The sequence below is a fragment of the Thamnophis sirtalis genome, unplaced genomic scaffold, assembly GCF_051295495.1.
Source record: "Thamnophis sirtalis isolate CommonGarterSnake01/CBP01778 unplaced genomic scaffold, rThaSir2_p1.2 scaffold_1, whole genome shotgun sequence".
Taxonomy (NCBI): domain Eukaryota; kingdom Metazoa; phylum Chordata; class Lepidosauria; order Squamata; family Natricidae; genus Thamnophis; species Thamnophis sirtalis.
In genome coordinates this window covers 161,054,097-161,067,501 of record NW_028261381.1, presented here as the reverse complement: position 1 = coordinate 161,067,501, position 13,405 = coordinate 161,054,097, and the positions used below count along the sequence as shown (strand labels likewise).

The following is a 13,405-nucleotide window of genomic DNA, read 5'->3' as shown; positions in this document are numbered from 1 at the left end:
AGAAGCCTCTGAGAGATTTGCAATCCTCCCAGTGCACCTCTAACCCCTCCCGGCTGTTTCTGCAGGTTTTGTACACACCGGTCCTTGCAACAGCGTCTTTGGTTGTTTAGAGGATGGCTATTTTGAGCAGTGCCTGTGTTCCCGTGACTGTGGCTATGACGGGGAGCTGGTGTGTGGCTCAGATGGCCTCATCTATCAGAACCACTGCCAGATGGAGGTGGCCGCTTGCAGAAACAACACCCAGATCGAGCAAGTCCTCATGGCACAATGTGTGGTGGGTAAGTTCTGCGTGGCCACCCAAAAACTGGGCAAGAACATGGAAGAAACTGTGGTTGTGCAGAAGCCCCCTGAGAGGCATTGCCACAGTCTTCCTTTTGCTTCTTCTCTGCAGCTAAGAGCCCTCCAGAAGAGAAAGAAAAGCACGTTCACAGCCTCACATTTCCTGACAGGAAACAGCAGACACCAACAGGTACGGAGATTAGCGCCAAGTGTTTCCCTTTATGCAACGGGGTTCTCTAGCCCTGGCTTTTTTCCCCGCAATTGTCCCATCCTTTCCCGATTTGTTGTGGTTAGCAAGTACTTCCCAGGAGGGAGGGATTGCTCCAGAGCAGGGGTCTCCAACCTTGGCAACTTTAAGACTTGTGGACTTCAACTCCTAGAATTCCTCAGCAAAGAATAGGGCAAAGCTGGCTGAGGAATTCTGGGAGTTGAAGTCTACAAGTCTTAAAGTCGCTAAGGTTGGGAACCCCTGCTCCAGAGTATCCTTTCTCTGTTCCTTACTTCAAAAGTGAATTAAAAGTCGTTCTGCCCATCCTTGAATCTGCAGGAAACTGTAGCGGCATGAATATATTTGGCACAATTGCTATTCCCTCTCCTGACTCTATTGCAGTGGTGGGTTGCAGGCGGTACGCCCAGGTACGGGCGTACCGATGCCTGCCCGGAGCACTGGGTATCGTTCCATTCCGGTGCTCCGGAGGGCCCACCTGCCCGCCCAAGCTCCTTACCTGTATTTGAGCTCTTTGGGGCTCACAGAGTACACGGCGGCTGCACAATGCTCTGCCAAGCAGTTGGAATGCCATGGAGGTTCACGGAGGCATCGCAAGAGATTCATGTAGTTGACACCGGGCCCCGTTGCAACCGTACGAGAAAAGATGGCTGCAGGCCTGACACTGTACAAGGCGTTGGAACAAGGGCGGGGGGAGGCCTTACTTTGACACCAGTTTGGGTACAGATGCTGAGCTTACTTTATTCTTGGGCTGCGGCCAGATGAAGTCAACCTCAGGAGCCAAGAAGGAAGTCAACCTCTGTGATCAAGAAATGTTTGTGTTTTTATGAGTAATAAGCAAGTGAGAAAACTCAATCCATCTTTAGATTACTGTGGTTTAACGGTGTTTCTTAATGATGCAAAGAAATCGAGGACTGACTGGAATTAGAAACTGCTGCTGTCCCCGAACTTAATCTACTTTTCCCCCATTTTCTTAAACCTTTTTTTAATCTACCTCACAGATGAAAGTCCCTCCCTTCAGTTGGACTTCTCCTACTACTCCTATGAATATGAGGCAGACCCTTACACTTCTGAAGGAGACGCTTTTGAACTGACAACAGCAAGCGGCACAGAGGCGCAAGATAATGGCAGATACCCGGGAGCTGCTGTGAACACTGGGAAGTGAATGGTGAGAGGTTCAATGGGGCCTTGTGGGTAGGGGGCCCCGGTAGTTCTCCGCTCTGTCTCTACCTCACAGTTTTCTCTTTTTCCTCCTTTCATGTTTCCTTTTTTTTCTGTAGAAAACTCCTTCCTTTCAGTCTAGCAGAGCCAACTCCACAAGGGATCCAGGCCATTTTATTGTTCTGTGTCTTGCTGACAAAGGAAGATGGAGCTCCGTCTTGCCCTTCCCATGGCTCTCACAGTAGCCTCCTTGCCGCTTTCCCACTTGTGTTGCACAAGCTACAAAGGGCAAGCTGGAATCCAGACCCTCTTTTTGGAGTTGCTCATCCCCAGTGGGCCTGCATCATTCGAATTGACTCTTGTCTTCCAACCCACTCTGCCCTAGTTGTGAGTGGAGAAAGGATGGCACCGTTGATCTCTATGACCCGGGCGGCCCCATTGCAACCAAAGCACAAGAGTTCCAGGTCATTTGTTTAGTGCATCATATTACTTGCACCCCTCTGTCACTCCACCCCACCCACCACCCCCTTAGCCTGGAGGGAGGATGAAGAGCTTGGACAGAACAAGTTTCCTCTGTTCAAAGGTTGGTGTTGGTGGGATAGGAATTGGCTTTCTGGTCTCACCTTATCTTCCCTTCCCGATTATCCTTCCTCCACTGTATGGAAAGAAAAGCATGCGTCCACCTCATATTTTCCAGAGCACTGGAGCTGATCCACTTCTACCTTCTTCCCCCTCTAAACTTCTCAACCATGGATGGTAAACGTGTAGCTTTCCAGATGTTGCTCATTACAAACTCTGCACTCCCGGCCAACTTGGCTAGAGCTGATGAATTCTAAGATTTGTAGTTTGCAAACATCTGCGGCTACAGCTTCCCCTCCTGTTTTACATCGTCCATGAGTGATGGCAAAATAAGCTATTTATAAATTTGAAGGAGGTCAGAGAATATTTTCTAAGGGAATGGAAGTTCGAGAACTACTACTGCCAGCCCCGGTTCTTCTGCAATGCAGATATGCCAGCCTTGATGAACCGTTTTCAAAAATATAAGCTGTACCCAATATTTATTGTAAAACAAACATTTTTATTTACCCCAAATGATCATCAAATAGAACCAGGTTGACGTGGTGACCCCAATCTTGACATATTTTTTTATCTCTGCTCATTGGGCTTATCTGCTCTTGCCCACTGTACATCTAGGCAGATACCTGTTTGTTCATTCCAAGTGCTCAGTAGAAGAGCCTGTTCCCCACTTGCTTAGGCATTGCAGGGGTACAATTTGCTTTTATGGTTCGGCACAATCCTTTAGTGAATTGGAGCATCCAGGGGGTGGGTGGGATGGGAGAAGAAGTTTGATTTAGATACTGATAAAATATTTTATTAAAAATCGATTTTTAAAACAGTTGTGACTCCTTCTGGTTTCTTCCTGAGGTAATAATTTACCTCAGGGATCTGAGGTAATAATTTACCTCAGGGATCTGAGGTAAATCCAGGAACAGAAAGCATAAGATTAATGAAGACTCAATCAGCAACAAACTTATTTTTGGAAGTTTTCTTTGAATCCATTTATTATTACTTGGACTTTCCCAAATCCATACAGTTAATTCACAAAATAAAGAGAAGAACTATCTGCTCCACAAGACTTCAGAATTAATGAGGAACATAATTAGGCTTCTTGGACGTTGGAAGGGAGCTGAGATTGGGCAGGTTTTATCCAGCTATATTGTTTTAAGAACTCCAAGAACATATTGACCGTTATTTGCTTCCTCAAAGAAAAAATCTTGGTAAGAAAGACCATGAAAAGTCCCTGCAGGCCTCCTTTCTGCTTTCCTTTCCTTCAAAGTACCATGAAGACAATCTCTCCTTCACCCAGGACACTGGAAGTGATGGAAGTTCTTTGAGGGCAGCGTTTCTTTTGAGGTCTTCATGGACACAGCAGAATCCTTCCGGTGACCAAAGAGTCCCCTCTTCACATTTAACCTGAATTCTTCCGAAACATAATAGTAAATGAAGGGGTCAACGCAGCTATTGCAGGTGCTCAAGGCTAGGCTGCCCATGTAGGCCACATAGACCGTCCCGTCCCTCCGGAAGCAGGAGTGGGAATGGTGAAGGAGTAACAGGATATGGCTTGGGCTATAAAAGGCCACGACTGAGATAAGCATGAGGGCTGTCAGCTTGGCAGCCAAAGCATACTTTTCACCGCTGCCCAACAAGACCCGGAGTGTAACCCCACAGCTGAACACCATGATGAGGAGAGGAGTTAGGAAGCCACAGGCAATGAGGATGATGAAGTAATAGTAGTAACGATGCTCTTCCTCTTCCCATGGCTGGACGTCGTGGCATAGAGTCTGCTCCGTCTTATAGAGTGGGAAGGACTGGCGGGAGACAGTCAGAGGCAGGGTGAAGAGGACAGCCACCACCCAAACTACAGCACAGGTGCCCATGGCAAAGGCATTGCTGCGGAAGGAACGGGCGAAGAACGGGTGGGCTACAGCAAGGTAGCGGTCCATGCTGATGCAGGCAAGCAAAATAATGGAGCAGTACATGTTCCCATAGAAGGCCATGGTGGTAAAGCGACACATGGCCTCCCCAAAGGGCCAGTGGTTGCCCAAGAAGTAGTAAGAGATCTTCAGGGGAAGCAGCAGGCATAATAAGAGATCGGCAGTTGCTAAATTGATCAGGAAAATGGTGGAGGGCAGTTTCTCCACCCGTGTGGTGAGCACCCAGAGGGCCAGAGCATTGGCAGGGAGTCCAATGAGGAAGATGAGTGTGTAAAAAGATGGGAGGACTACGACGGTGAGCGTGCCATTGAGTAAACCATGCGAATCTTTCGAGATTCTCAGGAAAGTAGTGTTGTTCTCAGTGATTGTCTCTCCTGGGATGCTGCGAGGGCACAGGCCATTCTGTGGCTCTCCTTGAGACTCATCGGTTCCATTTACACTATAATCTAACAATAGAAGGAATCCAGTCAGTGATTCTAATTATGAGTCCCCAGTCCACCTCCAGCCTTCATTCCCATCTACTTTAAAAAAGCAAGTCCCTTGTAGGTGTACCTCCCTTCTCCCCTCCCCCTCTTTTTGGGGACTCTCTGAGCCTTTCTTTCGGTTTCTGATTCCTGAGATTGCATGGACTTCCGGTTTTCTTGGCAAGAGTGCCTGCTTCCCAGGGCTGAGAGAGAAGGTCACTGAGTTAGCAGTCTCCTGGTTTCTAATCTCGTGTCTTTAACCACTACACCAAACTGTCTCTCTCCTCTCCTTTGAATCGTGGAATCGACTGGAAAGATCTGGCAATCGCTGTGCAGCACCCCTGAGAGCAATCTAGATCCTGCTTAACCTACTGTATGAAGTGTTCGGATTGCTACTGTCCACTTGTTTATACTACTAGGATGTTTCTTGTATTATTCAGCTGACATCTGCTTGTTTGGCAGTCCTTCAAATGTTTGAAGATTGTTATTGCATTGCTTTAATTTGTTTTTCCGACCTAAAATATGCAGCTTTTCATAAGGTTTCCTTCCCTTCCTGACTACGGGGCCAATCATATTCTAGATAGCCATTAAAATGTGGCATTATTCCAGGAGCATTTTTTAAAACAATCGTGTCACATTGCTGGCTCATATTCAGTTTTTTTTTACCAATTTAAGGGGTCAATTCTTTTCATACAAAACTAGGACTTATTTCTCCATCTTATCTGTATTCTTTCTTGTACTTAAGACTTCCTACTTGCATTTGTTTTCATCCTGCTGATTTTGACTGCAAATTATCCACCCTTTGTTTTTCTACACAACATTTGGCTGACCATCCTAGCTTCAGGAAATTTGCAGAAGTAATGTATAATAATGTTGAATGCCATAGAACTAACAACAGTGTCTTGATACTCTGTATGCAAGATCTCTCTCATTGGATCCATTAAAGCAACAGGAAATGGCTCTTCAACTAGCTGTTTATATTTCATTAACCAACTGTGTTTTGTATATCAGAGCTAGGGAAGAAGCTCATGCCATCAAAATAAGCTTGCAAATAACTCAAGGGAAGCAAGTATTTTCCTCTTCTAAACTTTCCTTTGGATTGTGGCTCTTGACTGCAATCATTCTGACAATTTCTTTTCTAAGGGATGCTTTTAACTTTTTTTCTCCAGCCTCCAAAGGAAGTAGGAGGAATAGCTAAGGATGTGATGACATCAACACAGCATGCAAAATATTGGCTTGCTTTCACATTTTAGAGAGTTACAGCGTCTTAGCAAGCAATTTTTTTTTCCCCAGGGTGATACTTAAAAAATATTGTGTCACAATCCTGGAAGGCTTTGGTGGCTGCAAATCTGGAACTGTCTGCCCCACTGTCAAAGGGGCAGGAAATCTCTGCCCCATTTGATATTCCTGAGCTACAAGTAGCTACACAGCTGCAAGATTTATAAGACCTTAGGCTATTAAACAAGGATTTCTAGGTTTTTCAAGCCATAGAATGGGTTGGGTTTCTTTTTAAACCCTCCTTTGGAAGCCCTCATGAGAAAGTAAAGATCTAGTGATAGGAAATATGCTTTGTTTGAGTGGGAAAAACTTTTGTTCTTAGCATTTCAATGGAACTTTATAGAGATCTCACAGAATCCTAGGATTCTGGACTTCAAAAAGTCCTATAAACAATGCAATTCCTTGAGGAGGTTAAATAAAAATGCCTGGCCATCTACTTTGCCCTTGAGGCATCCTAAAGAGAGCTGTGGCACAACTGGACGTTATCTTTAACTGTGAAAGGGTCCTTAATGAAAAATTTAAAACCCTGAAACAGAGTCAAATCCCCACAACCATCACCCCGGACCCCTTGGTTCCTCGGGCCAGTCGGTCCTGCTCCAAAGGTTCTGTCTTTGCCCTTCAGGCTCTTGCAAGCTAAATGGGGTTGGGGAGATTTGGCTTCTTACCATCATAATCAGCAACTCCTGCAGTCGACACCTTCCAGCAGCACACAAGCAGCAGTGGCAAGAAGTATCCCCTGGTCCCAGTGTCGCCCAGTGACATCCTGTGAGTTGTCAGCAAGAGTGTTTCACTGTGCGGTGAGGAGTCAGGCAACATCCCATTTCCTGCCTTGACAGCTCTTAAGTTCAGAAAACATCATGTTCCTCCTACCCGCCTCTTCTGGGAGTGGTTGGATGGTGGGGGCTCCTTTTACAGCAAGCCATGCCTGGGAGAAAGTACGTGTCTCAGTGACACAATCCTTCCCCTGACAGAAGTTAAAAGAGAGAAGGGAAGACCCAAACCAGGATTGGTCTGGTCTGTCTCAAGGGACTGCTCCATAACAAAAGGGACCCATTGGATCTAACTCATTTAGCCATAAAAGCATAAAGCAGAGGTGTCCAAATGTGGCCCCTTGAAGAGTGGTGGACTTCAATCCCCAGAATTCCCCAGCCAGCACAAGCTATAAATATGAGCAAGTTGCTGGCTGGGGGAATTCTGGGAGTTGAAGTCCACCACAATCTTTTAAGTGGCCAAGTTTGGACACCTCTGGCATAAAGTGACCATCTGGCCTGGCTAGCAGTCCAGGAAAGCCATTTATTTTCCCAGAGATTCTTCTCTGTTATCTGTAGATGCCGTCACTCTGCCCCCTTTCTCATCAAGGCTTCAGGTCTGTGGAACCTCAAAATAAATATAGAGGACCAGGTAGGACTTTGAGTTGTCCGAACCAAAACTGAGTCATTGCTGAAAAAGGAGTGGGCTTCTTAATCTTTGAAATTGGGCTTCCCACCAACCTGACCTTTTGCCTTCCGCAACCTTCCTGCTGTTTACTCAAGGTCACTCAAGATGTCTTTGACATACACAAACATTCGGATGGCTGCTGCAATATCCTCTGCTTCTCCTGATAACTGTCAGGAAATAACGTCATGGTGGGGCGAATGAGAAGGAAGAGGGCGGAACAGGATATCCCTGTGCAGATAAGGCCCGCCTCAGCTCCATCCATCTGCAAATAGCACAGCTACGAGAACATGTCCGAGGGGGAGGAGAGAAGCCTGATGTGAGCGTGGAACTTCCCGCTTGTGGAATTAGAACATAGCATAACAGGGTTGGAAGGGACCTAATCTAGTCCAACTCCCCATTAAAGCAGGAGACCCCCATAGCCTTCCAGACAAACAGTGTCTTCTTGTCTCCAGTGTCTTCTTCAAAACCTCCAGTGTCAGAGCCCACACAACTTCTGGAGCCCACACAATACAATACAATAGCAGAGTTGGAAGGGACCTTGGAGGTTTTCTAGTCCAACCCCCTGCCTAGGCAGGAAACCCTATACCGTTTTAGACACAACCTCTGGAAGCAAACCGTTTCATTGATTAAATGTTCTGTCAGGAAACTTCTCATTAGTTCTAAGTTGGATCTCTAATGATCTTCCACCCATTACTTCTTGTCCTGCCCTCAGGACTTCACAAAGAGGGAGTCAAGTTACTCTTCGAAGCATCTGCCCCTCATGTACTTTGAAGAATAAGTTGACTCTCTTTGTGGCAGCCCCTAATGTACAGGAGTCAAGCTCGCTGCATCACATTGATGTCACGTGACATATTGCAATGTGGGGTTTTTTGCCTTTGTGGAGCTGGGGTGGGTGGAGCCTGTGCGTGTGCCGTGGGCTGCCAGTTTGACACCCCTGCCTTAAACTATAGGAAGACTTCTAACGTATCATCCCTAGTTCTTCATTAGACTAGGCACACCTAGTTCCCTCAGTCATTTGTCATATGGTTTAGCCTCCAGACCTCTTATCATCTTTATTGCTCTCTGCATTCTTTCTAAGGTGCCAATATCTTTTTTGTATTGTGGTGACCAGAATTGGATGCAATATTCCAAATATGGCCTTACCAGGGCAGCATGAAGCGGTACTATCACTTCATGTCATCTTGAAAATATCCCTTTGTTGATTCAACCCAGGACCACATTAGCCTTTTTGGGAGGTGCCGAGGTCTAACATATTGCCTCTGGGCAAGCACCATTGCAGCGGTGCTAGATTCCCCAAAGAAAGAGAAATAACAAGGAGTACAGCTGCGTTAAAAATAGCCAACATCTTATGACACTTCACTGAGATCTTAAGATTTGACTCCTGAGATTTTTGCAATTTAATTTTGGTAGTCAATGGCATTGGTTTAGGGCAGGGGTCGGCAAACATAAACAGCCACAAAGGTCCTAACCGGAAGCCCCCTGTTCAATTCTGGACCTGACCGGAAGTTCAGTTCCCCCACCATAGAGTTTCCTCCTAGTGTGGCATACTTTTTCCTCTACCTGTCATAACCGAAAGCCCTATCAATTGTGGAGACAACGGGAAAACCCTCCCTTTGCCATAAGGTCTTCTCCTGGCGCACTGTGCTTTCCCCCCCCCCCCGAAGCTCCTCTCAAAATTGTGGTGCTGACTGGTGACGGAGCCGCAGCAGAGGGAGGAAAGAACCACATGCGGCTCCAGAGCTGCAGTTTGCTGACCCCTGGCTTAGGGGCACCCTAGTACCAAGAAGCTACAGATATTTACATATATTACATACCAATTGTAATACTCCCTTTTGAGTTAAGCAGAGTTTAGTACGAGCCAATGAAATTAAAGGTCTGAGAGATAAAAAATAAAAGGACATGAAACTAGCCTACATCAACACTATTCAGCATTTTTCTCCTTTTCTTTTTCTTTCCTTGCCAACCATCCTTTTTTCATCGCATTGATAGCACTGCTTTATTCATAGTCTTTTGCTTTTTAAATTTCTTAACTCTGCATTTTTAGGAACTCATCAACAGTATCCAGGCCACAACTTTCTCAATCTTCTCTTTAGCCTCTTCACTTTGTCTTTATTATTTTCAACGGAATTTAATGTTTCTCCTGGTATACCCATCTTTCACTTGCATTGAGATGGGGAGCAATACACTTGCCTGCATAACCATTATTGCTTCATTCAATATTTATTCCTTACAACACATTAACCACCACTAGATTTTGTACATATGAAACCATCCCCACCCATTTCCTCATCTTTTGTAAACACCCTACCAAAAGAGACAAATTCACACACTTAGACTTAATCTAACTTTATTGTCACTTTGCATGTACACTAATCGGCATACATTCAAATGTAGCTTTGTTGCATACAGCTCTCAAAGGGTTACCACCTCCAATATACCGTACACTACGTAGACATGGCAAAATAAATAATTACAAAGTTATTCATACATCTACTGGATTTGCTTTCCCATTGCTTGCAATTATTCTCTGTCAAACCCAACAATGTCTATCTTCAGTACATTTTCACATCCACATTTCTTGTTACACTACACTTTCTAAAAATTTGTTCCTTCAGTTCTTCTGCTTTGACTATCCCAATAAAAGAAAATATATACAATACAATACAATACAATAGCAGAGTTGGAAGGGACTTTGGAGGTCTTCTAGTCCAAAGCCCTGCCTAGGCAGGAACCCCTACACCACTTCAGACAAATGGTTATCCAACATCTTCTTAAAGACTTGCAAGGTTGGGGCATTCACAATTTCTGGAGGCAAGTTGTTCCACTGATTAATTGTTCTAACTGTTAGGAAATTTCTCCTCAGTTCTAAGTTGCTTCTCTCCTTGATTAGTTTCCAACCATTGCTTCTTGTTCTACCCTCAGGTGCCTTGGAGAATAGCTTGACTCCCTCTTCTTTGTGGCAGCCCCTAAGATATTGTAACACTGCTATCATGTCTCCCCTGGTCCTTCTTTTCATTAAACTAGACATACCCAGTTCCTGCAACCGTTCTTCATATGTTTTTGCCTCCAGTCTCCTAATCATCTTTGTTGCTCTTCTCTGCACTCTTTCTAGAGTCTCCACATCTTTTTTACATCATGGCAACCCAAACTGAATGCAGTATTCCAAGTGTGGCCTTACCAAGGCATTATAAAGTGGTATTAACACTTCACGTGATCTTGATTCTCTCCCTTTGTTTATGAAGCCTAGAACTGTGTTGGCTTTTTTGGCAGTTGCTGCACACTGCTGGCTCATATTTAAATGGTTGTCCAGTAGGACTCCAAGATCCCTCTCACAGTTACTATTATTGAGCAAGGTACCATCTATAATGTACCTGTGCATTTCGTTTTTCTTGCCTAAATGTAGAACCTTACTCTTTTCACCATTGAATTTCATTTTATTAGATAGTGCTCAATGTTCAAGTTTGTCAAGATCCTTCTGTATCTTTAGCCTATCTTCTGGAGTGTTGGCTATTCCTGCCAGCTTGGTGTCATCTGCAAATTTGATGAGTTCCCCATTTATTCCCTCATCCAAATCATTGATGAAGATGTTGAAGAATACTGGGCTTAAAACAGAGCCTTGGGGTACTCCACTGCATACTTCCCTCCATGTAGATGCAGTTCCATTGAGGACTACATGTTGAGTGCAGTTGGTCAGCCAGTTACAAATCCATCTGGTGGTGATGCTGTCTAACCCACATTCTTCTACTTTATCCAGTAGTAGGTTATGGTCTACTTTATCAAATAAAGTCCAAGTAAACTATATTGATGGCATTCCTCTGGTCCACTAATTTTGTCACTTTGTCAAAGAATGCAATAAGATTAGTCTGACATCAATCCTGGTCTAGGATCGATATGGCCTGGTTGACACCAGAAATTGGGGACTTGATTAAGCAAGCAGCAATTGAGGTTAATACCTGGGCCGATCATAATCCACTCTTATTGGTGTGGAAAGGAGTAAGCAGGGGAGGAAGAGAAGGTGGATGATGAATACAGAGATAGTGAAAGAACAAGAATTTCAGCAAATGTTTAAAAGGGAAATGAGGTGTTTTTTTTGAAGAAAATAGGAAGGGAGTAGCTCCACAAATACTTTGGGATACGGCCAAGGCTTATATGAGAGGCCTAGCTATTAAATATACAACAGGCACACAGAGGAAAAAATTAGAAGAGAGGGCAAAATGGGTAGCTAAATTGGAGGTGGTAGAAAAAGCCTTGCAACAGGACCCACTAGATGATAGGAAAAAAGAAGAAATGGCTAGAATTAAGCACGGGATCTCTCTTCTAGACCAGGAGGATGTTGCTCGGAAACTTAGGGGGATTAAGCAAAACTTTTTTGAGAATGCTAACAAACCGGGTCGTTGGCTCTCTTATAGACTTCGGAAAGAAAGAGAGAGCAGACGTATAGCTCAACTGCAGAATAGTAAAGGGGAATTAGTAGAAACCAAGGGGGAGAAACAGGAAATTATCCAAGGTTTTTTTCAGCAATTATATAGTAGGGAAGAAATTTCTGAGGACCAAATTGAGGAATTTTTAGACAATGCAAATCTACCCAAGATCTCAAATGAAGTAAAAGGGGTACTGAACCAAAAGATAACAATAGATGAATTAGAAAAGGCAGTTAAAAAAATGGAAAACAACAAAACTCCTGGCATGGATGGTTTGCCAGTTGAAATCTATAAATCTTTTTTGGAAATCTTAGGACAAGAGATGATAGTAATATTTAATGCTGTCTTGATGGATTCTATCGCACCGAAATCATATAGGCTGAGGCCTATATAACCCTTTTGCCTAAAGCTGGAGCTGACCGTACCCAAATTAAAAACTATAGGCCCATTTCACTTTTGAATGTGGATTATAAAATCTTTGCAGCTATACTGGCAGATAGACTTAAATTCTTCCTTAATAAATTTATACACCCTGATCAGAACGGCTTCCTGCCGGCAAGGCATTTGAAAGATAATGTTAGAATTATTTTGGATGCCTTAGAATATTATGAAGCTCGGCCGGATAAACAAGTGGCCTTTATGTTTCTTGACGCACAAAAGGCTTTTGATCGGGTAAATTGGAAGTTTATGTTGTCACAATTAGAAAATATGAAGTTTGGAGAAAACTTCTTAAATGCAATTTGGGCAATTTATGTACGACAAACCGCGACATTATTGGTAAATGGAGAAGAGGCGGGTGATATTGAGATTGGTAAAGGCACAAGACAAGGATGCCCGTTATCCCCCCTACTGTTTATCCTCACATTAGAACCCCTTCTTAGAATAGTGAGGAGTGATAAACAAATTAAAGGGTTACGAGCTAAAGCTCAGGAATTTAAGGTCCAGGCTTTCGCCGATGACCTTGTTTTTATCCTGGAGGATCCTATGGCTTCTGGGATACAACTTTTACGTAAAATAGAGGAGTATGGCAGGATAGCGGGGCTACGTATAAACAAAGAGAAAACAAAACTGTTAATTAAGAATATGACTCTGAACCAGAAAAGGGAAGTACAAAGCCTGTTAGGGATTAACATGGCCCATAAAATACAATACTTGGGAATTTGGCTCACGGAGAGATGTTCCTCTATCAAGGTAGATAACTATATGAAATTGCTACAGCAGGTATCTAAAGATATGACTAATTGGAGTGGTAAACAACTGTCTTTGATGGGCAGGATTGCGACAGTTAAGACATATGTATTGCCAAAATTTTTGTTTCTGTTTCAAACGGCACCAACTAAATTGGACAATTTTTTTAAAAAATCTTTGGAGACAATAGTGGCTCGATTTATATGGCAAGGCAAGAAAGCACGAATTAAAGCCCAAATATTGCAAAAACGTAGAGAACTGGGAGGCTTTGGAGTACCTAACTGGGAAGCATATTATAATGCAGCAATTATGACATGGGTGAAGGATTGGGTGATGTTGAGTAGAAGGCGCCTATTGGCTATAGAGGGACACGATCTCCCTCAGGGATGGCATGCCTCCCTCTGGCAAGAAAGAGACACCCCCCCATAGGTACTTCATGGGACATTATATTCGGAA

General features: G+C 44.0%; 2 protein-coding genes across 2 annotated transcripts in view; one reads left to right on the top strand and one right to left on the bottom strand.

Moving 5' to 3' along the window:
- CPAMD8 (C3 and PZP like alpha-2-macroglobulin domain containing 8) overlaps positions 1–2,983 on the top strand; it is a 64,979-nt gene extending 61,996 nt beyond the window's left edge. The window contains exons 40-43 of the mRNA XM_087701768.1: positions 66–278; positions 392–469; positions 1,507–1,673; positions 1,786–2,983. Of these exons, the coding sequence (XP_087557894.1) occupies positions 66–278; positions 392–469; positions 1,507–1,670 (455 nt within the window). The 3' untranslated portion in view covers positions 1,671–1,673; positions 1,786–2,983. The remainder of the gene's footprint in view (positions 1–65; positions 279–391; positions 470–1,506; positions 1,674–1,785) is intronic.
- A 194-nt stretch (positions 2,984–3,177) lies between these two features.
- F2RL3 (F2R like thrombin or trypsin receptor 3) lies at positions 3,178–6,754 on the bottom strand. Its single transcript, XM_014067569.2, has 2 exons — positions 6,569–6,754; positions 3,178–4,607 (listed from the first exon to the last, which is right to left on the bottom strand). Exons 1-2 carry the CDS (start codon positions 6,717–6,719, stop codon positions 3,526–3,528), a joined length of 1,233 nt encoding a protein of 410 aa, XP_013923044.2. The 5' UTR covers positions 6,720–6,754; the 3' UTR covers positions 3,178–3,525.
- Positions 6,755–13,405: the final 6,651 nt, after the last annotated feature.